This window comes from Capra hircus, chromosome 24 (genome assembly GCF_001704415.2).
Source record: "Capra hircus breed San Clemente chromosome 24, ASM170441v1, whole genome shotgun sequence".
Classification (NCBI taxonomy): Eukaryota; Metazoa; Chordata; class Mammalia; order Artiodactyla; family Bovidae; genus Capra; species Capra hircus.
Window position 1 is genome coordinate 42,036,841 of NC_030831.1, and position 27,522 is coordinate 42,064,362.

General features: G+C 43.3%; 1 protein-coding gene across 3 annotated transcripts in view; it reads right to left on the reverse strand.

Annotated features, from left to right (window-relative positions):
• PPP4R1 (protein phosphatase 4 regulatory subunit 1) overlaps window positions 1-27,522 on the reverse strand; it is a 49,163-nt gene that overhangs the window by 14,889 nt on the left and 6,752 nt on the right. For 2 of the 3 annotated variants that reach the window (XM_018039434.1, XM_018039433.1), the window contains exons 3-10: window positions 15,624-15,759; window positions 14,716-14,822; window positions 10,406-10,548; window positions 9,816-9,962; window positions 7,157-7,264; window positions 6,961-7,026; window positions 6,161-6,319; window positions 5,457-5,584 (exon numbers count right to left, since the gene is read on the reverse strand). In XM_018039434.1, coding sequence (XP_017894923.1) covers window positions 5,457-5,584; window positions 6,161-6,319; window positions 6,961-7,026; window positions 7,157-7,264; window positions 9,816-9,962; window positions 10,406-10,548; window positions 14,716-14,822; window positions 15,624-15,759 — 994 coding nt within the window. The remainder of the gene's footprint in view (window positions 1-5,456; window positions 5,585-6,160; window positions 6,320-6,960; window positions 7,027-7,156; window positions 7,265-9,815; window positions 9,963-10,405; window positions 10,549-14,715; window positions 14,823-15,623; window positions 15,760-27,522) is intronic. The other variant, XM_018039435.1, reaches the window with a different exon arrangement.

Genomic DNA, 27,522 nt, shown 5'->3' on the forward strand with positions numbered 1-27,522 from the left:
GCATGAATGTCCGCACGCCAGGCATGCAGAGTAACCAAGAGTGCGGCATTCCTCTCGTACAAAAGGGCGCGTGAGGCGCAGGGAGAAAGGTCAGAAGAGATGAAGAACTGGAGATGCAGGAGGCTGATGGAATAGCTGGCAAAGCCACGTCTTTCTCGGGAGGACAGACGGGGGCTGAGAGCCCAGGCGGGCAGATGAGACAGGTGACGAGACACCTCTTTCTAAGAACTGTGACAGGGAGGTGAGGATGGACACATGTCCCGCGAGTGTGGGGGGAAAGCTCAAGGTGCTCCCCTGAAACACAGAATAAAAGGCATTACACAGGAGGCTCCCCGGCCTGCACCCTGGCAGGTGACGGCACCACCTATGTGATACCCCGGCCACCGTGCGTGGTCTCGGGAGGTCACTCCCTTCCCGGATTAGGTTTTGTCTTATAGGAATGTTTACACTGTTTTCAGAAACGATTTTCTGAAAACACAGCATGATTATTTTACAAAGCTGTTTTAGATACAGATACAAACATTTTAAAAAGTCATCTGAAAACAGACCACACAGTGACAGCATTTAAAATTCTGGTGTTTCTCCTCCGTCCTGATAAACCATAAACTAGGCCACATGCAAACTATGCGAGAGCTCGGTCCTCACCCTGCGTTTGCGCTGCAGGCTCCACACGCACACCCTGTTCAGAAAGCGAGGGGCTGGCTGCGAGGCCTACAGCACCCTGGAGGCCCCCAGCAGTCCTCCAAGCCAGTGCTCCTGTGTGTAATAAACGTCCTCCATGTACATATGAATTGCATGACGTTTTTCCAACCATCTTCTCTATTAAAGATATTTTTTCTTTTGTTTTAAAAAATGATAGGGATAATTGGTAATATTTGAGTGAAATCTCTAGATGACAGTATTGTATCTATTTTAACTTTTCGACTGTGGTTATGTGTTCATGTCTGTGTGTTTTGAGAAAATACACAGTGAAATATTTAAGAAAGTATATCATGTCTAAAACTTATCTCAAAGAACTCAGAAAAATAATAACAAAGCAACTATGGTAAAATCTTAACATTTGAAGAAATCTAGAAGAAGGGTTTATGGGATTCTCTGTGTTATTTTTACAGCTTTTTTGATATTATGCAAACTAAATTTTAAAAATCAAAGCAACAGGACATTGCTTGCTGGGGGTGGGGAGCAAATGACTGAAACTTCAGACATCATCTGTTACCTGAAGAACTTAATAAATTTCCATTTAAAATTCACAAACAAAAACTTATTCAAAGCCAATTAGTTTGGAAAACTATTCCAAGGGCCTGAAGCTCCTTTATCACTGCCTCATCTCAGCATTAAAGTTAAATTTTAACATTCTCAGCAAGAAAAGCAGAGTCACCAGCCAAGTCACTCTGTCTGCTAATGAAAATTACTAATCTGTCCTGACTTCAAACTCCTGCCACGCTTTTCAAGAGAGAAAAACATCTTCCCTCACATGAAATTCTGCAAAGTATTAAATTCTGTATGAATACCAGTTGCTTCAAACTGTCAAAAATATCAATTCTCTAAATATGCTTTTTCCTGAAGCTGAGTAATAACCAGTGCACCATCAAGCTGCTGAAGACGGTCAGGATTCTGACCTTCCTAATAGTTAGTCTTGCAAACACCACCATATGAGAAAACACTGCCATACGTGCAAACACACTGGAGGAGAGGGGTTGGCACAGTGAGCAGAGCACCCAGCTCCTCGGAGGTGCCAGAGGGTCAGCCAGGAATACGTCTCCACCAGCACCCACATCCCCTCGGATCTACACTGGCTGACAGTTAACATTCTTAGGGTCCAGGTGAGCCAAGACCCTGGCCTAGGAAAGTGACTGGGGAACCGCTGGTCCCAGAAGTGCATGGCGAGCTGGGCAGCAGCAGACACGGACTCCATGTGCTCACTTAATGGAGTCTCAACATCAGTGAAATACTTCCAGATTTAAAACAGTAACAATCAGTTTTACTTACACAAAGTTAGCTTTATGCTAAACTGACAAAGACTAGCAAAAACGATTCAGTTACTTAAGGCTTTTGGGATAAAATCCATTACTTTCTTACATTAACTCATTTGAGATTTATCATGTGCCGAGGGCATGCCAGAGCTGGTGATGGTATGAGAACACAAGATAAACCCAGGCTACTGTGCAGGGGACCTACAGTCTGTGGATGTCGTGTGCAAGCACAGGATGAGGAGACAGGCCCATATCAGCGCTTGTTCTCCAGCGCTCAAGACAGACAGGATGCAAACGCTCTGGGTTTCCTCCAAGACACTGAGGTCGTCCGTCCAGACAGCTCTCTGTGAAATGAGGCATGGGCAGAACAGGATGGCGTCCCAGACGGGAAGAGGGAGACCCAAAAGAAGGCAGTGTGCAGAGAGTAATGTGATATTAATAGCTGGTTTAGCTAAATGGAAGACGGGGTGCTCATTTCAGATAACAGTGCAAATCTCAACACTTAACCACTCTGGAAGCACCTTTCTCAACACCTTCAAAGAAGCCTGATCCAGGGTGAGTGAGGGTGAGTGAGAGAGAAACCTGGCATTTTATAAAGTCAGAGATTTATAACCAATACATGCTTCAAAGAGTAGTAAGTGATATTAAGTAGCTCCAGGATCAGATAAAACAATACAAACAAAATAAACAGCAGTGGAAACATACTGCTAAAAACTTGCTTTGTAAGACATCTGCTTGAGAAGTCTGAATTCTAGGAAACTGAGAGGACCCTGAGAACAAGAACCAAGTCCTGTGTATCTGGCTATAGTCACTGGTTCATAGTAGGTGTTCAATTAGGTTTTGCTAAATGAACCAATCAACAAACCTTAAAAAGCAAAACTAGATTTAAGGCAGCTCAACACGTATTTAAGAGTAGGCCATCCAGCTAATGGCTCTGAGATAAATAATACATGGAACTACATGACGGCTTTTACAATATCTAACAGAACTCTTTTCGCAGCCAGGAACTGCCTCCTCCCTCCACCAGCATCATTAACATGAGTCAACAAAGTCTAAAAATATAGTGAAAGTCCAATGCTACAACAGCACTGACCTGACACTAAGACAGATCCTCATTACAATGGAAGGGGAGTTAAGGTTTGTAGCCAAAAGATGACCAACAGTCTTTAAACAGCTCTTCCAACAAGATCCTATAGAGGCAGTCCAGCAAAATCACCAGCCATGTTTGGCCACACCAATGTTTTTGTCAATAAAGTTTTATTGGAACACAGTTGAGCCCACACACCACGGACTGTCTGCAAAGGCAAGGTGAGTAGTTCTGACAGACTTTAAAGTATTTTCCACAGGTCTTTTACTGGAAGTCTACTCACCCGTCCTATACGATTCTCCGTAAATTTACATTATCACTTCCTAGGCTCTTTCCAGATTCATAAATAAATAAAAGCTATGCAACAGTCTTCATACAATTAATGCCACTAGCGAAAAGCTCGCTGATCTTAACAGTGAGAGTAGAGAACCCCCACCGCCCATCATCACTGAAAAACGTCCTGCAGCAATGGTTTTCAAAAGCAGTGACTAACTTTCCCGGCTAGGAAGATAGCTTTAGGGTGGCTTTTCTTCCTTCACAGAGAACAGTACCTTGGGTTTGACTATTTAGCAGGACAGGAGGAGAATGGGCAAAAAGGTAGAACAAGGCAGCAGAGAAGAGAGGAAGGAGTGCCAAGTCACAACATCAAGAGAGGAAATGCCCCAGAACCACGACCTACAGAAGGAAATGTCCATGAGCATCGTGACAAGGGGGGCGGGTGCCCAGGGCACACCTGTCAGAGTCTGTGTGTGTTTCTCGTGCACTAAGTTAGGTTAGGTCTGGGCTGCTTTCCCCCAAGGATATACTAAATCGTAAAAACTAAAACTCAATTTAAAATTAAATGCAAAAAAAAAATTTTAAAGTAAAAATCACAGGTGTCCTCTTTAAGCTTTAAAATTTGGTTGCCTTATTGTTGTCATTCAATCTCTAAGTCATGTCTGACTCTTTTTGACCCCATGGACTGCAGCATGCCAGGCTCTTCCTTGCCCTTCACCAACCCCCGGAGTTTGTTCACTCATGTCCATTGAGTTGGTGATGCCATCCAACCACCTCATCCTCTGTTGTCCCCTTCTCCTCCTGCCTTCAACCTTTCCCAGCATCAGGGTCGTTTCCAATCAGTCAGCTGTTCGCATCAGGTGGCCAAAGTGCTGGAGTTTCAGCTTCAGCATCAGTTGTTTCAATGAATATTCAGGGTTGATTTCCTTTAAGATTGACTGGTTTGATCTCCTTGCTGTCCAAGGGACTCTCAAGAGACTTCTCCAGCACCACCACTTGCAAGCATCAGTTCGGTGCTCAGCCTTCTTTAGGGTCCAACTCTCACATCCATACATGACTACTGGAAAAACCACAGCTCTGACTATATGGACCTTTGTCAGCGAAGTGGTGGTCTCTGCTTTTTAATATGCTGTCTAGCTTTACCATAACTTTTCTTCCAAGGAGCAAACGTCTTTTAATTTCATGCCTGCAGTCACCATTTGCAGTGATTTTAGAGCCCAAGAAAATAAAATCTGCCACTGTTTCCACTTTTTTCCCTTTTATTTGCCATGAAGTGATGAGACCAGATGCCATGACCTTAGTTTTTTGTCTTATTAAATGCTCTTAAAAGTTGATATTCCAGTTAATAAGTACACTGGTGGTGCGTAGTTTAGTGGCTAAGTCATGTGTCTTGTGATCTCGTGGACTGTAGCCTACCAGACTCCTTGTCTATGGGATTCTCCAGGAGAGAATACTGGAGTGGGTTGCCATTTCCTTCTCCAGAGCATCTTCCCAACCCAGGAATCGAATGCAGGTCTCCTGTATTGTAGGCAGATTCTTTACCGACTGAGCTATAAGGGAAGCCCCAATAAGTACACAAACTTGGGGCTAATCATTAAAATATAATTATTGACAAATAATTATGATTACTGACATAATCATTATTCTGAGACAGAATGGAAGATCCAAAAGGAAATTGACTTAAGAGGAAAATAATGGTAAGAAACTGACTTTAGAGTAACACATAACCTAAATTAGGTTTTACTCCTTGAAAAACCAAACCCTTTAAATTGTATAACCATTACTTTGTATATTCTTTGTAAGTGTTAACAGATGGTTTACTAGGTAAATTATTAAATAAACTTACGTAAAAATTATCGAATCTATCATGACGGCTTTCCATGTGTCCAGCACCAAGCTAGCTGTGTTACATGCATCTTCATCTTCTCATTTCAATACACAATTAACCAAAGAGATGTTTAACAAATGTGTTTACAATAAGATTCTATAAAAAATATTTGCCAACTTTTATAATCAAGAGAAATAATAAACTCTCCCAAAAGACCGTAATAGAAGTAGTGAAAATGAAAAAACTGCTCACAAGAAGTAAAACTTGAAAGCAAAGTTTTTAGAGATCTTACCTATTTTTGTCTTCTACTGATGTATCTTCTGAGCTTTTGTTTTCTTCTTTAAAATACTGGCCCGAGCTAGATGGATTAGCGAACGTAGATATGAAAGGTCCCAGAGACTGGAAAGCTGCTTGCCGAACCTATGGAGGGAAGAAAGGATAGGAGAAGACCCTGAGTCCATCCTCAGCGAGGAGTTACAATTCCCCCTCAATCATTTTCTCCTTTTTACTTTTAAACTTTTTAATCTTGGCTTGAATATCCAAACCATGAGGATGTGAATATGAGACCCTACAAAATATTTGCATGGAATAGAAATTTTGTCCTGTTTAAAAAAAAAAGTTAATATAGAGTCCATCGTCTACTCCCAGAAGTTATCTGCAGTAACGTGTGTGTTTGAGTGTGTGAAGTCGCTCAGTTGTGTCCGACTCTTTGTGATCCCGTGGACTGTAGCCCACCAGGCTCCTCTGTCCATGGGATTCTCCAGGCAAGAATACTGGAGTGGGTTGCCATTTTCTTTTCCAGGGGCTCTTTCCAACCCAGGGATCAAACCCAGGTCTCCTGCATTGCAGGCAGACGCTTTATACTCTGAGCCACCAGGGAAGTCATTACCAGGAACATAACTTAAATGATAAATTATTTCTTAAATTATGGGATTAAAATCCTATTTTCTGTAAAATGCACTGTTTTACAAAAATGATAATTAAACAAAGCCCTACCCAACGTGAAGGATCACTGATCAAATTAATGAAGAGTGCTGATAGTTTAGTCCGTCGAATCTCTTGACACGTGGCACATGAAACGGCCATGAAGCACTCCGCGCAGGCCTTGCGGACGCCCCACACGTTGTCCGAGCAGAGCTGGAAAAACCTGGGCAGCTGGGCGAGAGGGGCCCCGATCATTAGGCAGAGACATGCGGGTTTCAGTTGTTACTTTTACTTCATTTCTCACTTTCCTGGCATTTAAAACATTAGCTTAACAAAATTTAGAAGACTCATTTAATATTAGCAATTAGTAGCTTTAAATAAATCACACCCAATTCATTCCACTCCTGACTGTGGAAAAGCAAAGACACTCCTGACAAATACAGCTCGAGTTTGTACTTAATGACTCTCTGCATAATAGGTGGTTTCCAAAACTCGAGCACATTAACTTGTACATTAAGCCCTTACATCCCATGAACTAACCATTTAAAAATCACCTGCTGTAAATCTAATTGGTCAGTAAAATATTCTAGGATTGTAATAAAATGAAAGATTCATTTGAATAAATAAGTACTGATTTTATAGAAATGAGAATTAAGAAGGGATTGATGATTCTTAACACATCCACACTTTTAACAAACTGTCCTTAAACACAACACAATACAACCCAGATTACAGAAACTTAAACTCTCAGCATCATACTATCTTTCTGGAACTATGTTAACACAATTTGGTGGCCGCTGCATGTATTTCAAATTTCAGGAGCCGCTCTGTGACACACTGCTTTCTCCTCGGTTCCTGTCTGCAGGCCTTACCAACATCTCCTCAGTAGCTTGCTGGCCGACGACGCTGCAAATGTCTCCAAAATTGGCGGCACAGACCTGACAATGAAAGCATCATTGACATTTCAAAATATCATAAGCGTTCTTTAAAAAAAATCTTTTAAATCCCACAGATCAATACAGTAACCACGAGAAGAACCAAGTATCTTAAGCACCACCAGCACAATACCTTTCGAACATGAAACATTCTGCAGTCACAGCACATCTCACAAAACCGAGGGAGGATCAAACGCTCCGTGATGTCCTTGCCAACCATGGGGGCCATTTTGCACATTATCTAAAATAAATGAGAGCGCAGACATACTGAACGCACCTTCACACCAAGACCTCTGCCAATTTATTAAAAGTATGTAACCTAGAGAAGTATAAAATATGACATGATGTCCTTATACATCACAAAAGAATTCATCTTACTTGTCCAAGTTGAAGACAGAAAAACAGATATTAACTACTACCAACAGAATCAGCCCAACGACTATTAAAGGTACAATAAACCCAGAGAAAATCCTAAAAATTGCATTTTTACCTATAGTTTCAACCTTATTAATCATTTTGCCTAATAAAAGTAAAAAAAAAAAAAAAAAACACTCCTATATTTCCCTGTTAAGAGAATAAATGGTGACTGCTCGAAGGCAAGACTATCCATCCACAAAAAGGTCTGAACGCGGGGCACCTGCACTGCTAAGGAAAGCCTGCACACAGCCAGTCCTCATTGTGCAAAGCACCCACTGTCTCTGAAACTCGCAAATGGGAAGACCACACGCTTACTCTGCAAAGCCAGGGCTCCATGAAGGCATGGACAGAGGCCTGAGACGCACAGGATCTGGATAACACCATTCCAGGCAAAGTGAGGACAGACTGTTTGAAAACTAGCTCAACGTATTTGAATACCTTCCCCACAGAGTTAGAATACAAGGAAATCTGACGGTCCATCATCATTGTATGTTACGTCCACCCCCAGCCCAGGCAAATACTAGGAGGACAGGCAACTGACTGGGTAGAAAGGGGACTCTATCACATGAGCGTGGCTGTCTACAGACCACATCGCAAGGAACCTACAAGAAGCACTGCAACAAACAAGTGAGCTTAGGAGGTTTGCAGGACAAAGGGCAGAATGAAAAAAAAATGTATTTCTATAAATTATCAACGAACAACCGAAAATGTATACAAATATTCACAATAGTGAAAAACAAACACACAAACATGAAATTTAACACAGTACACGTATGATCTATTGAAAACTACCAAACACTGAGGAGACGAGGGAAAGACCTAAACAAATGGCGAGATCTCTGTGCCCACAGACTGTCAGGTTGGCCCATCCCTATCAGACCCACAACCCTCAGAGTGGGGCGGGGGCTTGGGGGGGGGGCACTGACACCCCCCCATCCCCTAAAGCAACGTGGTTTCTTGACTCCAGACTGTTTCCAGGCATCTCCAAGCCCAAGCTAACGGTCACCAATCTGGCATAATTAAATTCTTAGGATGAATTATTCCCAAAACAAAACAACTGGGAAGACAAGGAATGCAAAACATAACAGAATAAACACAAACCATTTGTGAAAGAATCACACGCTTCTCATTAGCACTGGGTGTAGCCTTTTGTTATAATTACAATGTTTTACTATTCGTAAATCACATCAAAAATCATAACACAGCAAATTAAGCTCTGCTCAATATAAACCAACAGTTACACCAAAATTGATTTCCTTTTTCTTGAGAAGTTTGAGAAATTAAAAAAAAAAAAAATCTATAATCTGGAACTTGACAGAGGTGATACACCACCATGAATGAACTAAATGATCCTCAATTGTGAACTTTAACATGATTGATCCTATATTATGTGAATTTCACTCCAATAAAAATGCAATTACTGAAAACTATCTAAATTCATTGTTAACTGGTACCTAAGTATCTAAAAATGAAATTATGGAACTTCCAACGAAAGGCACTAGAGAGAAAATACAATTCATCCTACACAAGATCCAGAAGCACTATTAAATCATTTCTAGTGTAACTTTCTTTCACATCAACACAAATCCCATTGCATTAGGTTTAAATAGCAAATTCTCACTACCTAAATAATTTAAATTAGTTTTCAGATGGATTCATCACTTTTCTATTATAAGAATTCTTACTTTCTAAACTGAGGAACCACAGATGTGAATGATAACATACTATCTGTGTAATTCAAGCCCAACTTGCAATGGCTCTCAAGTAATCGAACTATTTGCTAACCATGTCCCAAAACCAGAGAACTCACCATATCTGACTTTATTATGTGCATGACGACTTAATCTGTGTTTTTCTAGTAATCGTAACTTGTATCATATATTCCTCCCTGCAAAGAGCATGCCATCAAGGACAGGGGCAACAAGCAGCATCCCTTTCTTTTCTTACTGCGCACTCACAGCGCCTAGAAAGTGCGCAACAGCAACTCAAGGAGCTCAAATGCGTCTCCATTCAATACAGGATTTTTAAAAAGATCCTGGCTATCTTTGCCACCTTACTTTTTCCTTTTGATGAGATGAATTCACAGCTGATATACTATTTTCTTGCCGTTCATCCTGGCCTCTCTGAGCCTAGCAAGGACCATCATCCCAGGAGCTCCACGCAGCACAAGCCCTCCAAGACAGACACCTCTGCCCTCGGAAGCCTGTGTCCGCTCCGAGCCCAGCATTTATGTTTCAAATTCCATGACCCGCGGCTACTCTGATACCCAACACGTACCCACCCTACCACATGTAATATGGTGTTGTGTCTAACGTCACCTCCTACGGTCACACACTAGCTCATCTCCCTGGACTGAAAAACTGAGCTCTGCTTACAGCCACAGCCTCCGTCTTCACGTCGTCGTTGCTGTCGGGGGCTGTCAGATCCACGAGGACGGGGCACACCTTGGTCTCCACATCAAAGCGCTCGATCAGCTCCTGCTCCAGCAGGGCCAGCAAAGCTGCCTGGCTCGTTTTTCTTACCTGGGAAAAAACAAACACGTCAACAAGGCACGTCCACAGTATGATGAAACCCTAAGGCATGAAGTTCACAAATCTGCAGACTCCTCACCAAAGGTTCACAACTGGCACAACTCTGCAGATGAAAACTGGTGGCTGCTCTGCAAAGACAGAACTCAGCAGACTGTGTCGTAACAGGTCAAGGGGAACAGAAAAGCCACTCCTGGAAAAGAGGTCTCCCAGTGACAAACTTCTGGGGGCCGCCTGGAAGGGTGGCAGGTGAGCAGCAGCCATTGGCGTTGTCTGCTGCAGCAGTAAGGCGATCTCCTAGACTCTGCCCCACCTCCTCTGAGATGTCATTTTGTCATTCTGAGAAACCAAATGACCAGGTCTAAGTGGAAGGAACATTCTAAGCAGACCACCAGATGGCACACATTTCTGTGGGAACGTGGACAGGGCCCTCCTACCTGGTTATTCTGATCTGCGAGATATCGAACCACAATGGGCAGCAAGTACTTTGAAAAGGCGTACGGGATTGCTGGCCGGTTTTCTTGGCAGAACAAGGCAATGTGAGGCACCTGCTCCATCAGCTCTGCCCTCACGGTCGGCTCTGCGGAAACGACAGGAAGGTGAGTGGATGCGTCCTGCCCGAACAGGGTTCTCGCCAGGTGGGCAGTCAGGAGAGCCCCAGACTCTCCTCCTGGCATTGTGAGTGCTCAGGGAACGCACTCCGCTCTGCGATGCTCTTCACAGTCACGGCAAGGTCACCCCCTCCCAGATTCTGTCTTCAGAGCCTGCCTGGAGCCTGCGGTCACTCCCTGTGAGGACTGGACCTGTCCACCTGAGTTCAGGTCAACTGTACATGGCATCACCCACAAACTCTGCTCTCTGAGCCCCCAGGACAGGCTATCAGGACTGGGTCCTAACCTGAATGCAGCCAGTGAGTGCAGGGTTTGCAGTCAGACTTAACAACGATGATAGAGGGTCAGCCTAAAGGAGACCGACAGATTGAAAATAACAACAAAAAAAAATCTGAAAAGACCCAAGTGCATATGGCAAATTAAATGTGACAGCATTTCAAAAAGACCACTGTCCCAAGTAACGGTAAGAAAGCAAGCTGGTTACATGAGGAAAAAAGGTGAGATTCCTACACTGCTCTCTACACATAAATTCTAGGTGAATCAGAGATCCAAAATTTTTTTTTTTTTTTTAAGATCAAAAGCACTAAAAGACAAGATTTTAAGGGCTTTTCCTGGTGGTCCAGAGGTTAGGGCTAAGCACTTCCACTGCAGAGGGTTCAATCCCTGACTGGGGAAATAAGATCTTGTAAGCTGTAGGGCAAGGTAAAAAAAAAAAAAGTTGAATCTTGAGGTGTGAAGCCCTTCAGTTCAGTTCAGTTGCTCAGTCGTGTCCGACTCTTTGCGACCCCATGAATCGCAGCACACCAGGCCTCCCTGTCCATCACCAACGCCCGGAGTTCACTCAGACTTGCGTCCATCGAGTCAGTGATGCCATCCAGCCATCTCATCCTCTGTCGTCCCCTTCTTCTCCTGCCCCCAATCCCTCCCAGCATCAAAGTCTTTTCCAATGAGTCAGCTCTTTGCATGAGGTGGCCAAAGTACTGGAGTTTCAGCTTTAGCATCATTCCTTCCATTATAACACCCAGGACTGATCTTCAGAATGGACTGGTTGGATCTCCTTGCAGTCCAAGGGACTCTCAAGAGTCTTCTCCAGCACCACAGTTCAAAAGCATCAATTCTTTGGCGCTCAGCCTTCTTCACAGTCCAACTCTCACATCCATACATGACCACAGGAAAAACCATAGCCTTGACTAGACGGACCTTAGTCGGCAAAGTAATGTCTCTGCTTTTGAATATACTATCTAGGTTGCTCATAACCTTTCTTCCAAGGAGTAAGCGTCTTTTAATTTCCTGGCTGCAATCACCATATGTAGTGATTTTGGAGCCCCAAAAAATAAAGCCTGACATTGTTTCCACTGTTTCCCCATCTATTTCCCATGAAGTGATGGGACCAGATGCCATGATCTTCGTTTTCTGAATGTTGAGCTTTAAGCCAGCTTTTTCACTCTCCTCGTTTACTTTCATCAAGAGGCTTTTTAGTTCCTCTTCACTTTCTGCCATAAAGGTGGTGTCATCTGCATATCTGAGGTTATTGATATTGATAATGAGGTTCTTGATATTTCTGCCGGCAATCTTGATTCCAGCTTGTGTTTCTTCCAGTCCAGCGTTTCTCATAGAACTGTTCAACTTCAGGTGAAGCCCTTCAAGGCAAATAAAACCCCCAAACTAAGACCAGCTAATTTCACCTTACAAAGACTTCATTATGGACAAAAGATGTATCTAACAGGAGTTCTGTATTTTAAACCATGTATAAAATGTATAAAACATTTTGCTGACAAAGGTCCATATAGTCAAAGCTATGGTTTTTCCAGCAGTCATGTACGGATGTGAGAGGTGGACTATAAAGAAAGCTGAGCACTGAAGAATTGATGCTTTTGAACTGTGGTATTGGAGAAGACTCTTGAGAGTCCCTTGGACTGTAAGGAGATCCAACCAGTCCATCCTAAAGGAAATCAGTCCTGAATATTCATTGGAAGGACTGATGCTGAAGCTTCAATACTTTGGCCACCTGATGCGAAGAAATGAGTCATTAGAAAAGACCCTGATGCTGGGAAAGATTGAGGGCAGGAGAAAGGGATGACAGAGGATGAGATGGTTGGAGGGCATCACTGACTCAACAGACATGAGTTTGAGCAAGCTCTGGGAGATGGTGAAGAACAGGGAAGCCTGGCGTGCTGCAGTCTATGGGGTCATAAAGAGCCAGACACGACTGAGCAATTGAACAACAACAACAATAAAACATCTACTTACACAAAAGAAAGCTTAAAAAAAATTGGAGTCTGAGATGGAGGAAACGTAACATTAAAAATATTAAGACCAAAACTTCCTGATATCTGACAGAGAGACTAGAACCCTCAAACTCAAGGAGGCTGCGACGGCGTGGCTCTGACAACCCTCCGGCCCTGACACCGCTCCCAGACGGCCCCTAACAGTCAGAGGAGCTGCCCAGCAGGCCTGCCTGCCAACCCAGCTTCTCCTCAAGTCAAGGCTCTCTGCATTACTGTTTCAAATCACAAGTGGTGTGAACTCTCAGGCCCAGAACAGTATAAATCTTTACAATCTAGCCGTCAGCCCCCTCGCTTAAGCCTAGTTTTTCTAAACTGCAGGATTAGTAAACCCACTGTTGACCAAATGGGCCAGTGTCCTAAGCTCCCCAGGCCCCTACACCTCTCTTTTCCTCTCCCCTCTGTGCCATCAGACCCAGTTCAGATGCCTCCAGCTGTCTGAAGCCAGCCCCGATCCTCCCTGTTACGGCTTACTGCTAGTATGTCGGCTGCACTCACTCAACTGTTAATTTGATGACAGGAATTCTTATTTATCTTGGTAATGGCTCTGACATTCAACCCAGAACCTGGCATAGCGTATGTACTGTTTACACATATCCAAAGTATAAATGTCAATAGAGATATTTATCAGGAACTCAACAACTTGAGACACATTTTAGAACACGTATAGAAGGGAATGGCTATCCACTCCAGTATTCTTGCCTGTGAAATCCCATGAACAGAGGAGCCTGGCGGGCTCCAATCCATGGGGTTGCAAAGGGTCAGATACAACTGAGCAACTAACACTTTCACTTTCACATATTAAAAAATAGCAGTGCAGTTGGTAAACAGGCAGAAGAAATACAAATTCTGCCTTAAAGAATATCTAGGTCTCTACTAAGAAAGGAATAAATACAATGGAATGCAACAATGCCAAAATTTTAAGTTAAATTGTTTATCTCTGCCAAATCAAAAATAAACTTAAGTAAAAATAATAATTGATGACACTCCCCTAAAACCACTTTGGAACAGGCATATACATGAGCAATTACACAGAACATCATATGAGATAATAATGGAATATTAGTGAGCCTACTAACTTTTTTTTCTACAGAAAAATAAAACTATCCAAGGCTGATGTGAATAGTAAACATATTTCCATAAAAAGAGACGCTCACCAAAAAATGAGCTCATCTAAAAATTAAAGGATGAGAATACTGACATGCCAGAAAGTTTGATAGAAATGGAAAAATAACCCATTTCAATAAAGAGATCATGGATTTAAGAAAAACATTTATTTCTGAATTGTTTCTAAAATCAAATATAGGAATATGCTCAAAGCAATATTAGGTTAAAATGGTAAATTTTACCTATGTTTTGCCTCAGTGAAAAGTATTTTTTAAAAACGTAGTAAACTGTATTCTAAGTCTCAAAACAAGTTTACCTCGTAAGCAGACTCTCCTCCTATCTGCACTTTAGAGACAAACAGCTTTAGTTTTACAATGAAATGATTAACATTTTTTAAGTAAGAATGCATTTTTTGTCAAAAAAGTTTTACAGCCCACTCATCCCTTTTTACTTATTCAAAAGAGTTTAGTTTTTATTACAGTAATAAAATAGTTATTACGAATGTACATGATGCAAAACAATGTTCTTAGATTCTTCTGAAAAATTTCCAAAGTCAAACTAAATGGGCCTGGTATATAAAATGTCTGGATCTTAGTAACAGGTTTTTTATTTTCTTGTTACTCATGGGTTAGATAATTTAGTTAGGAAATATTTCCAAGAAACCTCATGTTACACTTAAGTTTTTCATTAGTTTTTAGAAACTTAAATTTGATAAAAGAAACCTTATTCTGCATAAACACACACCTGAGTCATCAGCTAATCTGCTGATTCTTTCCAGAACAGCAACGCACTCTCTCTCATCATCGCACACTTCCCTCAGCGTGTCCAGCAGACTCCGGGCCACCATCTGTCTGCAGAGAAGAAGGTTATACCCTGGTCAGTGGCACCCAACAGTTAGTATTCAGAATTTAAAAGCCAGAATCCATACGGATTTAAAAAGTTTTTCTTAACACATTTTCTAAGTGACAATTTTCTAAGTGACAAATACTTTATTTTAATTAAGATGAGACTGAACATTTACCAGAATGCTTCACCTTTATCTGACAAATTTCTAAGGTCACTGAAAATTTGTTTCAAGTAACTATTAATACCTTCAATTATCACAGATAGGGGAAAAGTATAATTATTTTTCATATATAAAATGTTATCTTTACATATTTGATTAAATGAGTTTCATACATCTACACTCAGAAGATGCTAGAAAGACTTTTCAATTTCCCAGAGAAAATGGGAATTTCCCAGGTGGTCTGGGGGCTGCAGGTGGAGAAACTGCAACTGGGGAGAGTGAGCACAGGTCCCGCCCCGACAGCCAGCCACCTGGTCCACGGCAGGGACACACCGCCCCCTGCTGGAGGAATAACAGACTCCTCAGTAGCCACTGCACATGAAGGGTAAAATGATGCTTAACAGCAAAAAAGTAGTGGGGTTTCTTGGTTGTTTTTTGCCAAAAAGCCAAGAAAGAATGCGTTTTCTTACAGGATGGAGGAGTAACGAGTGTAAAGGCGGCCACAGCTGTGAGCAGTAGTGAAGCTGGGTGACTCTCACTGCCTGTGGCAGTGACACCTGGTTTACACTGGGTACTTCTGTGAACTGAAATTCGTGCAATAAAAGCCACCCTCCCGCCTCCCCCAGGGGCGAGCACATGCACGCACCTGTTAAATACGTTCTCACTCGCAGCATACTTGTCCAGTCTCCCCAGCGGCGTCAGCATGTCATCTTGCGAAACGAAGTCCAGGGCTGAAGGTGCAACAATCACATCAGACTCTGAGCTGCAGTCATCCAGACCAACTATCAGAGACATGAGAACAGTCCTCACACACCGCGCACGGAGAGATGCCCGGGCCTCCCGGGCAGCACAGGCCAACCCGCCCCTCGCTGCGTCTGGAGGGCACACAGCCACAGGAGGAGCCGGGTCGGAGGCCACGGATGACAAAGGGCCTCCTCTCCTCCTTCGATGGGTGCATTCTAACCGCCCCAAGAAGCACAGGGGTCAGAGGCCGCAGATGCTCTATCGTGTGACCAACTAACAGAGAGACCAGAAAAGGGTGACCCCACAGGCCTGAGAGCCCACACGCCCAACCAGACCACTGCCACCTGTAAATAAACGAAGGGTCAGACACCGACAGAGTTAATCCTGCCAGGCAGCCAGAGAACCCACACTATACAGAGAAGAACAAAGACGAGAATTACAGCAGCCTTCTCGCCAGGAAGAACACAAGCCAGAGGCAGCAGAGCAGGTCTGCAAGGGACTGAAAGCGAAAGCGCCAACCTACACCTCCAGATCCAGTGAACGGAAGTCACTCAGGTATCTTTGAAATTCATGTCTCTTGAACATAAAAAGCCTCTTGATGAAAGTGAAAGAGGAGAGTGAAAAAGTTGGCTTAAAGCTCAACATTCAGAAAACGAAGATCATGGCATCCGGTCCCATCACTTCATGGCAAATAGATAGGGAAACAGTGGAAACAGTGGCAGACTTTATTTTTCTGGGCTCCAAAATCACTGCATATGCAGCCAGGAAATTAAAAGACGCTTACTCCTTGGAAGGAAACTTATGACCAATCTAGACAGCATATTAAAAAGCAGAGACGTTACTTTGCCAACAAAGGTCCGTCCTGTCAAGGCTATGGTTTTTCCTGTGGTCATGTATGGAGGTGAAAGTTGGACTGTGAAGAAGGCTGAGCGCCAAAGAATTGATGCTTTTGAACTGCGGTGTTGGAGAAGACTTTTGAGAGTCCCTTGGACAGCAAGGAGATCCAACCAATCCATCCTAAAGGAGATCAGTCCTGGGTGTTATAATGGAAGGAATGATGCTAAAGGTGAAACTCCAGTACTTTGGCTACCTGATGCGAAGAGCTGACTCATCTGAAAAGACCCTGATGCTGGAGGGATTGGGGGCAGGAGGAGAAGGGGACGACAGAGGATGAGATGCCTGGATGGCATAGCCAACTCGATGAACATGGGTTTGGGTGAACTCTGGGAGTTGGTGATGGACAGGGAGGCCTGGCATGCTACGGTTCATGGGGTTGCAAAGAGCTGGACACGACTGAGCGACTGAACTGAACGTAAAGGTGAAACAAAGACTTTTTCTGACATACAAAAGCTGACAGACATCAGTAGCAGCAAACTTACAAGAAATACTGGAAGTCCTGGAACCAAAAAGAAAATTACCCCAGATGGAAATCAGAACCTACACAAAGGAATGAAGACCATCAGAAACGGCGAATGTGTGGGCAAACACAAACGCCTCTTCCTATTGAAAAAAAAAAAAAAATCTTTAAAGATAATTGCTTAGGGCAAAACTATGCACTGTAAAATAAAGAGAAAAATATACTGTGAAGTTTATAATATGTGCAGAAGTAAAATACACGACTGTGTGTACTCAGTTGTTAAGTTATGTCTGACTCTTTTGTGACCCCACGGACTGTAGCCCACCAGGTTCCTCTGTCCATAGAATTTTCCAGGCAATACTGGAGAGGGTTGCCATTTCCTCCTTCAGGGGATCGTCCTGACCCAGGGGCTGAACCCAGGTCTCCTGCATCTGCAGCACTGGCAGGCAGAGTCTTTAGCACTGAGCCACCTGGGAAGCCCAAAACATAAGATTACAACAGCACAAAGGCAGAAAAAGAGTGTATACTGTATACCTATACATGAAGACTGACGGTAATGAGTCAGAGGAGCACACTACTCATACACTTTGCAGCAGCTACTAAACACCAAAAAACCCCACCTGAAACATACAGCAAGTAAGGCAATAAAGGCCATTAAATGGAATCACAGAAAATACTCAGATGAAAAAGAGAAGGAAAGGAAGACAAACAGGAAATAGCAATATGAGAGGAAAATCAAACCGTATCAGTAATCACAGTAAGTGCAAACACTCTAAACACCCCCAATTAAAAGGCAGAGAATTGTCAAACTGGACTAAAAATAACGCCTAACATGAAAATAATTTCTTACATACACAAAGATTTTACCAGGTTATTCTGATCTACGAGTTACAGCAAAGTACCTCACGCGTTATGAATCAGTTGTAAAACCACCCAGGCACTATCATTTGGCCTGTTTCCTCCTCTAGGATTGTTGGCTGGCATGACCTGGAAGGTGCCTTTATGCAGGCTCTAGAATTCTATGACTATGACCAAACTGTTTCATCAGTCGCACACCTGTCCATCTTAAAGATAAACATGAACATTGCAGGTTCTGGTCCCTAAAAAGGCAGGGGCTGTTGGAAAGAGTGCCAGAACAGTGATAGTCACGCATGGCTGTGTTTAGAACAAGCCTGGAGCGCTCACCCTAAAAGGCAGACCCCCCACATCTCATATTCAGACCCTGATTGTGCAGGTGTGGAGTGAGACTCAGAAGCGATCGTTTTTAATAAATACCCCCAACAGGCTTAAACACAGATTGTTGAACAACTATATATGAGAAATGCCAAGAGGGTAACAAACCATATTCTGCCTCCACTTGTGTTTCTGTCTGTCTTCACATCGTGGTTGAGGTTCGTCTCTACATGGAAGGGAGTGCTGTGCCCCAGCAGGGCGCTGGGGCAGACATACGCTCCCCAGCGCTGCAGCTTCCTGCCAGCGCTGGTGGACGCCCCCTGCCAGAATATCCTCTCCAGGGTCAGGACTTCCTCGTCAACTCCTGACTGGACTAAGTGGCTCTGGATCTCCTCTTTATGGAGGCAGCAATGATCTAATTACTGTGGCTACAGACTGCATACTTAAGTCTTTACCTAGCCATCCTGCAAATGCCTGCCGCAGGTGACAAGTAGGAGAAGCACACAAATAATCAATAAAGCTTTCACCACCAAAAAAGAGAAATCCTGCAGCATAAATGATGGTACAGTCAGTAACATCCTAGATAAAAAAGACAGAACACAGAGCGTGAACGTAGCTATGCTGCTCCAAGGACTGTGAATAGCTTATGCAAAGTGGTGCATTAATTTAAATAGATTATGGTAGATTAACGATGCAAATTACAATCCTGAGGAGCCCTGGCTCAGACAGTAAGAGTCTGCCTCCAATGCAGGAAACCTGGGTTCAATCCCTGGGTAGGGAAGATCCTCTGGAGAAGGGAATGGCTATCCACTCCAGTATTCTTGCCTGAAGAATTTCAGGGACACAGGAGCTTAGTGGGCTACAGTCCACGGAGTTGCAAAGAGTCAGACACAACTGCGCGACCAATATTTCCAATTCCAACGTGAAACGTGCAAGAAAGGATGGCTAGAAAGCCAACTGGGAATTAAAATAGAACGCTAAAAAATAATGAGTTAATATCCCCAAAGAAACTCACAAAAGGAGCAACAGAGAAAAAAAGACATGAAGAGAAATACGCAATCAGATCAATAATTACATTACTTATAAATAGACTAAACATTATAAGTCAAAAGGTAGAGAATCACAAACTAGCAACAAGGTAAAAACTACAGATGTTACTCAACTATAATCTGTCTATCAGAAATGTATTCTTAAAGTCCAAATTTCAACCCATGGATTGAAAAGAAAAGGATTAAGAAAAAAAAGACATAAAACATGACACAGCACAAGAAAGCCAGCGTGGCTATTTTATCATCAGACAAAACAGGCAAGGAGCATCTTTCATCACCTGACATGTGTGCTCCAAGGCTGCCCCTCCTTTCTGGAACACTTACTTGATTCTGGATTCTTGGACACTACATAGTAATAGCCCCTTACAGTGCTCACTGCTTTAAACATCCAACTTCCTCCACTGACGAAGTGAAAAAATCATGTTGGCTTTTAATGTCATTTGAAATTTCAAAATGACTCAAAAGCAATGAAAACAATGATCATTCTGAAATGTTTTTTCAAATTGTATCTATACTCCCCAAATCCCAAGGCTCCTCTTCCCCTGTAAACCCATCCTGGGTAGCTGAAAGGGGACCAGCATGGAAAGGAGAAATGAAGATGACCTGAATGGTCAGCATGAGACAGAATTTCTACACTTGTGCAGGAAACCTTCATTTCTCAAAATTTAATATTTAATTATAAAATAAAAGCTTCCATGAAGAAGCTAAATGATACAAGTGTCAACAAAAACTTGTGTTTCTTAGTGAATTTTAACAGAATTCCTTACGGGAAGAGAAACCTGGGATATGGACTGAAGCCCTGTCCTTAAGGGTTAGTGCATCTTGCCTCAAGTCAGAGTCAACAGATTCTTCTAGTTCAAATCAGACCAGAATCAAATGTGTTACAATGTAAATAAAGAGAACATCTAGGAAAGGGGAACAAGAGAAAGAAATGCTAAGACAAGGGCCTTCATCTTGTTACTTATAAAAGTGAATCCCTCCCCTTGTGTGAAACTAAGGGGCCACACAGCAGAGGTGGCCGTTGACACCCCTGCAGGTCAGGAAGGCTCCGTCCGCTCCAACCCCACTTGGGCACCAGCAGAAACCCAGAACCACAAGAACCAATACCCCAACTTCCAGCCGTTTTAAATTCAAGGAAAACGACGTCTTAAAATGTAAAAATTTAAAAGCTGGACCCATTTGAAATGTAAAGATGAGAGGTCCCTACATGGTTACAGCGAGAGTGACGTGACAAGGACAGAGGCTCGTTCAAGTTAAGACAAATCTGAGTCCAAATCTCAGGTCCTGCTCCTCGTGGACTCTGCCTGTGAACTTGTGCAGGTCATTCATTAACTTGGCTGCATTTCCTCACACAAACACGTGTTTGTTGTCAAGTCTTTCAGACACACAAAGATAACATCTATCACGCACCTAACACAGTGTCAAGCTAGGACATCAATATTCCCTCAAACCTACAATTCACGTGTTTCTGAGACAACCTCAGCACGGTTTCCTTGAGTTTTATAAGTCTTCACCCATTTCATTCAACCAGTAAGCAGGACGCTGTCTCCTGTTTACTGTGAGTGTCAGGCACTCAACGGAGAACACAGATACAAAACCTAGACAGTGTGTGTACACACAGAAGTGTCTATGAGGACACATGTATATACAGGCACGCACAGACACAGACACAAACACGCTCCAAAGAGCACACACACAACGTGCTCTTCACCTTACACGGCTAGGTGCGCCCGGAGAGCAAGAGAAGGCCTCACAGCCCACAGTCCTGGGAGGACACGGGGCTGCCCCGCAGGGCAGAGGGTGAAAGAGTGTCCTAAGCCAAGAAGCCTAGGGACAGGGTGTCAAGGAAAACCAAGTCACATCAAGACAGATGAGAAGACGTTCAGGGCACAGGGTTCACACAGAAGTGAGGCGGGAGGAAGAGGAGGGGCCCAGATCAACCTGGCCTTCTGCATTTCAAAGAGTTTGCAAAATCTTCCTACTTGGCTAGAAAACCTGCCTTTGAGATTTTCTAAGCAACAACATAGTTAAATTCAACCATTACGTCCTTTGAGCAGTGGACATATTCAACTATATGAATAAGTGATTTAAATGTGATTTTAAAAGATCAATTGTTAATTAAAACCATCTTTTTCATTTGGAAAGAAGCAGAGCTCGTCATGTCTCTCCCAAGGGCAGGGTATTCCAAGAGCACCAGAGCCTGAAGACAAAGAAAATCCTTGCTGGAAGGCTGGCGTTAGATGACTGGTTGGGCACTGTAGGCTGTTCACTGGAGTGGGCATCTTTGCCTAGCTGGGAGTCAGGAAGCTTGCTGGTGATCATCAGGGGCTTTTGGCAACAGTTACAAAGGGGCTCAGCCAGCTTGAAGGTGACCTTGCTTCTGGGCTCCGATTCTGTGGTCTTGGTGCGAGGCCTCCCAGCTGCGGCCTGGGGGCAGAACTCAACATCCCTCATCCCGACAGCCTCCTCTCTAGTTCCTGGATTCTCTGGGAATACGTACTCTATCTTGAGTATTTCCCACCTTTCTAGACCATCCTTGCTTCTTTCACAACCTTTTGTGTAGGTGGTTTCTCTCCCCCCACTCTGTCCTCATATGGATGCTGTTCACACACACGCCTCTCCTCCACTGGATAACCCCCAGCTTCAACCACACTCGCAATGCAGAGGACCCCAACGTTCTCCTGCTCTGATCCCCGTGTCCAGGGCTGCAGGTCCTTCAGGGTCTCTGCATCCATGTCATGTGTTTTCTGAAAACCCAACTGTCCAAATTAGTCTTATAAAAAATCAGTTTCTCCTGCAGACTCTCTAATGACCATCACTTCCCCAGGAAACTGAGTTCTCAGGCATGAGGCCTGCAGGTACTTTTCAAAGCCCTTTTCTTGCCCCCGTTATTTAATTGGTCGCTGCTGCTGCTGCTGGTAAGTTGCTTCAGTTGTGTCCGACTCTGTGCAACCCCATAGACGGCAGCCCACCTGGCTCCTCCGTCTCTGGGATTCTCCAGGCAAGAACACTGGAGTGGGGTGCCATTTCCTTCTTCAATGCATGAAAGTGAAAAGTGAAAGTGAAGTCGCTCAGTCGTGTCTGACCCTCAGCGACCCCATGGACTGCAGCCTTCCAGGCTCCTCCGTCCATGCAGCAGACTTAAGAGACATGGTTTCAATCCCTGGGTCGGGAAGATCCCCTGGAGAAGGAAATGGCAACCCACTCCAGTATTCTTGCCTGGAGAATCCCATGGACAGAGGAGCCTGGCAGGCTACAGTCCATGTGGTCACAAAGAGTGGGACATGCCTGAGGCGATTGAGCACACGCACACGCGAGGTACATGAAGCTTTCCCGACGAGTAAGTCAAGCGGGTGACTTTAAGGGCTATTCCAGACCTATTTCCAGGAATGCTCCACCACAGACATGCACCAAGTGTGTGGACCCAAGGTGTTCCCATCCACAATCTCCCACCTCCCTGAGCTCAAGACTGCATGGCCCCTGAGCAAAAACCCTCCACTGCACAGCACAGGGACCCTCTGACACACGGACAAAAGCGTTAAGATACCACCTCTCTGAAGGCTGTAATACCTACTTTCACAAGTCAGGTATTTGTTCCACAATGATTGATAGCTCATTAAAAATAATTTTCAGATTTTTGACATGTAAGTTGGGAGAAATTCAAGAAAATTAGTGGCACTACTAGCAAAACTCTTTCCATCCACTTATCTACATCAACAAAATTTCTCTGTGCTTACAGCTCTGAAAATCAAAACTAAAACTTATGCTAAATAGTCTCATTTGAGCAATAAATTATACTCACCCATGAATACATAAGTTATTTTTTAAACACTCCACTTTATTGAGATGCTTATTCAATAAAATTTTGTTTACCAAGTGTTTATTATAATTTGTAATACATTCTGGTGGATCAACTGAGTATTAATAATAACAAAAACAAAGTTTTAAAGATTTTTATGCCCACAGGAAATTAAAAATTTCTATTTTTCCTTATATCTTTGGTGCCAAAAATAAGTGACAGAGTAATCAATAAAACTTTCAAGCATAAAAATATATTAAGGTAAAATTTTGTTAAGGAAATAGATCAAAGAACAATGGAAAATCCGCAATTTGAAGAATTTATTCTTAGATTTTTGAAAATGGCTAATAGTGTATATATGTGCTATATTATTTAAATTCCATTTTTAATAGTGATATGACAATTTCATTTTGAAAATACCTTAAAACTTAAAAAATGTGAGTTTTCTAAATTATTTTTAGAAGATATCCTGTAGTTAAGTGTGAAGACCACTGCCCTCCACCATCACAATAGTCAACTGTCTACTCGCCTCCTCATTCTAACCAGGCTACCCGGCCTCCCCTCCCCCACCCACCTGGATGCACACCCCCCCCCCCCCAACGCCCACAGCCCACGCTGGGAGCTCTTTTCTGCAGGTGCCTCAAGCTCTACCGTACCAAGCTGCTCCTGGTCTGCCCTCTTTTTCCTCATTGCAGTTGAAACTCACCTACTCATAAATACCATCCAGGAAGTACTTCCTACTTCTGATAAAGATCTCTTCCTCCCATGAACTGCCCCCATTCTTGGGGGGGCCGGTGCTTTTCTCCACCAGCAGTCGCAGTGTTTCATTTTCTTCTTTCCTTTTGCCCTCCAAACCAAACACAGATAAAGTCCCAGAAGACAAAGCCTGTTTGCTAATCTTTTTATTAACAAACAAACCCAGACAATGGAGTCTCATGCTCCTGAAGAATGCCTGTTCACTCGTAACTGTTCATGAGGAGGTGGTCCAGACACCCGTGAGGGGACAAGGGTCTTTTAAGAGCACTTTACCCCGCCCCCCCATTCCCAACATCATTAGCCTATCAGCACCTCTGAGAAGCGCGGCACCTGAGAGAACTGATACATGTATACACCCTAACTTTCTCCAAGCTTCATCAAAAACATCCTTCTATCCCCACACAGCCTCTAGGAAGAGCTGCTAAAACAGGAAAAAGCCAACAGTCTGTTCCCCTTCCATCTTCCCCTTGATAATGCTAAGGCCACGATAAACTTGCCCAATTTTGTTGTTTCCCAAGTCCTTTATATCAGAAAATGGAAGATAAGACAAACCATACAGATTTAATCATTTTTATAAGAACTACCTTAACATTTAGGGTTTTACACATTTTAACAAATAAACCTACAGACAGAGAGGAAGGGCAAAATCTTCTGAAAAGCAGAAAGCCAGCGAGGAAACTGATTCAGGTGAGAGTCACCAACACACACGAATGCCAAGAGGTGTGTAAGGCTTGCCTGGGGATGGAAAATCCCCTGGAGTCAAATCACTGCCCTTACTAACAACAGAAGGAAAAGGAAAGAATCTTAAAGTAGAGAAAGCTGGCAGGCATCACACTTTAACCGAGAGCAGAGAACTGACATCGGGTGCCTTCTGAGACAAGCACTGGGAAAACGAGGGAATTACTTACATAGCATCCCTGGAAAGGGAGGGAGGGAGGAAGAAGCAAGCAAAACCTGAATTAAATCACGAGGAAACATTAAAACCAAGTTGACTCCTCAAAACTCGCTATAATGAATGATAAAGGCTGAGAACTTTTTCCAAATTAAAGAGACAAGACAACTAAATGCAGTGCAGGGGCCTGGAAAGCAAGACAGTTGCTATAATTGATATTATTGGAGCCCTGGTGAGATCTGACAATGAACTACATATTACATAACTGATCAGTGTCAAAGTTACTCTTTCTGAACTTGCTGTCAGAGGAGCCTGGCCTTACTCTCAGGAGATACAGCCTAATGGTCAGGTCTAGACATGGGTGAACTCTGGGAGCTGGTGATGGACAGGGAGGCCTGGCGTGCTGCGATTCATGGGGTCACCGAGTCGGACATGACTGAATTGAGACAACTTCATCTTAAAAGGCGCAACAAAGAAGATTAAGTATATATTACAGTTGGGTGTCTAATTACAACTGTAGAGAGAGAAAGAGCAAATTGCCAAAATGGTAACAATGCTGAATAGAGGTGAAGAGTTTGAGGAATTAACTATGACACCTGTGCAACCTTTGTGTAAATCTGAAAGTTCTCAAAGTAACAAGTAATTGATTGAAAAATAAATCAGTTCATTATTTTACTGCAAGTTAGGTTTACAGCCTTATTCGGCTTGACCAGAAAAATCACGATTTACCTCGGCAAGTGTATACTGAAGTCCTCCAGTATGGGGGCGCTCTGCGATGGGTGAAGAATTAAAGGCTCCAGATGTAGCTCCTTGAGCACCTGCTATATCCAGTATCAATTTCTGACAATACTTATCAGAAATCTTTTCTTCGAATATTAAAGTTCTTAGAAATGATCTTTACTCCTAAGAATAAATCTGTCCTAGAGCATATTTAATTTAACAATTGAATTTAAGCTGGAATAATGTGCTAAAATCAACCCTGAATATTGACTGGAAGGAATGATGCTGAAGCTCCAATACTTTGGCCACATGATGTGAAGAGCCGACTCTCTGGAAAAGACCCTATGCTGGGAAAGACTGAAGGCAGGAGGAGAAGGGGACAACAGAGGATGAGATGGTTGGATGGTATCACCGACTCAATGGACATGAGTTTGAGCAAGCTCTGGGAGACAGTGATGGACAGGGAAGCCTGGGGTGCTGCAGTCCATGGGGTCGCTAAGAGTTGGACATGACTCAACAACAACACTGAGCCAAAGTTCAATCTATGAATATTTCAAAAAACATTTCCCTAAAGTACGCACATAAAAGAAGCAGGGGTGTGTCTGCCTGCTCTGCAATTAGGTACCAAGACCTCGCTGTCTGTGCAGCACCTGCGGGTCAGCGACGCGGCACTCGGAGGACTCACAGGTGTGGACTCGCATGCATTATAGATGGGGAGTTTGTTCCTCCATGAGCAAACGTGTCACCTGCAGTCGTGCTAACCCAATTGCTCAGTTAGTGATACTTTCGTTCTGTATGTAATTCAAATGCAAAAGTCGAGCTAATCCAGGGCCAGACTGCCATCAATCCCTAGAAATGAAGTTCTGAATCTACCTGCGTCTTGAAGTTTATTTCCACCAAAAACTAACTTGACAGATGTCAAATCTGACTCTGAATACAACTTCCAAGCTGTATATAAATTTCAATACAAATCCAGCCACAAGAGTTTGGACTGATCGCTTTGATAACCAGACACATCGGATCACACAGCACCCTTCCCACCTCTGCTCCAACGACTGGCTCCCTTACACACGAGTGGGTTAAAATACAAAGAAGAAGGGTATACTGTGCCTCCAACATTCCCATGACAGACAGGTGCTACTTGGACACAAATGAGTTTACCCACCAAATAACATGGAATGTGCTATGACCTTCACATCCTCCAGAACCTTCAGGAGGGCAGATGACCTAAATTAGTGATAAATGAAGGGAAGTCACAGCTGGCAGGCAGGAAAGGCACAGTAATAAGGAGTAACACAATAATAAAGACTGTCGGGGTTCAGGAAGATGGGGAGGGGGCGGTGAATGGAGAGTTGCATGGAAACACATACATGAACACGTGTAAAACAGACAGCCAGTGGGAATTTGCTATGACTCAGGGAACTCAAAGGTGCTCTGTGACAACTTAGAAGGGTGGGACGGGGCAGGAGGTGGGAAGGAGGTTCAAGAGGGAGGGGACATGTATACCCATGCCTGATCCATGTTGATGTATAGCGGAAACCAACACAATATTTTAATTATCCTTCCACTGAAAATAAAAAAAGAAAGAAAAAAGGCATTTGGTGATTGAAAGCAAGATACAACTGCCCTGTGACAAAGAAAAAAAGAAAAGACTGTCAGCCAGCTCTAGATGGGACCTAACCCTGTCAAGGCAGGTGACAGAGCAAATCACTTAACTGTTCAGATGAGCCTCATCAGGTGCCACTTCCGTGGTGAGTAATTTAAGGGGCTACACACCTCACCGGCGGAGTGTCAGCAAGGTTACAGCACAATGCCCAACACACAATATGACAATCCATGGTGATTTCAAAAATGAACAAACTCCAGAAATTTCTCCCACTTCCCTTCTGCAGCAAGTTAAAGAGCTATGTCAGTGTTATGAAGCAGCTTGGATGGGATGGGAGTTTGGGGGAGAATGGACACATGTATGGCTGAGCCCCTTTGCTAAGCACCTGAAACTATCACAACATTGCTCATCAGCTCTACTTAAAAAAAAAAAAATTTAAAGAGCTATGT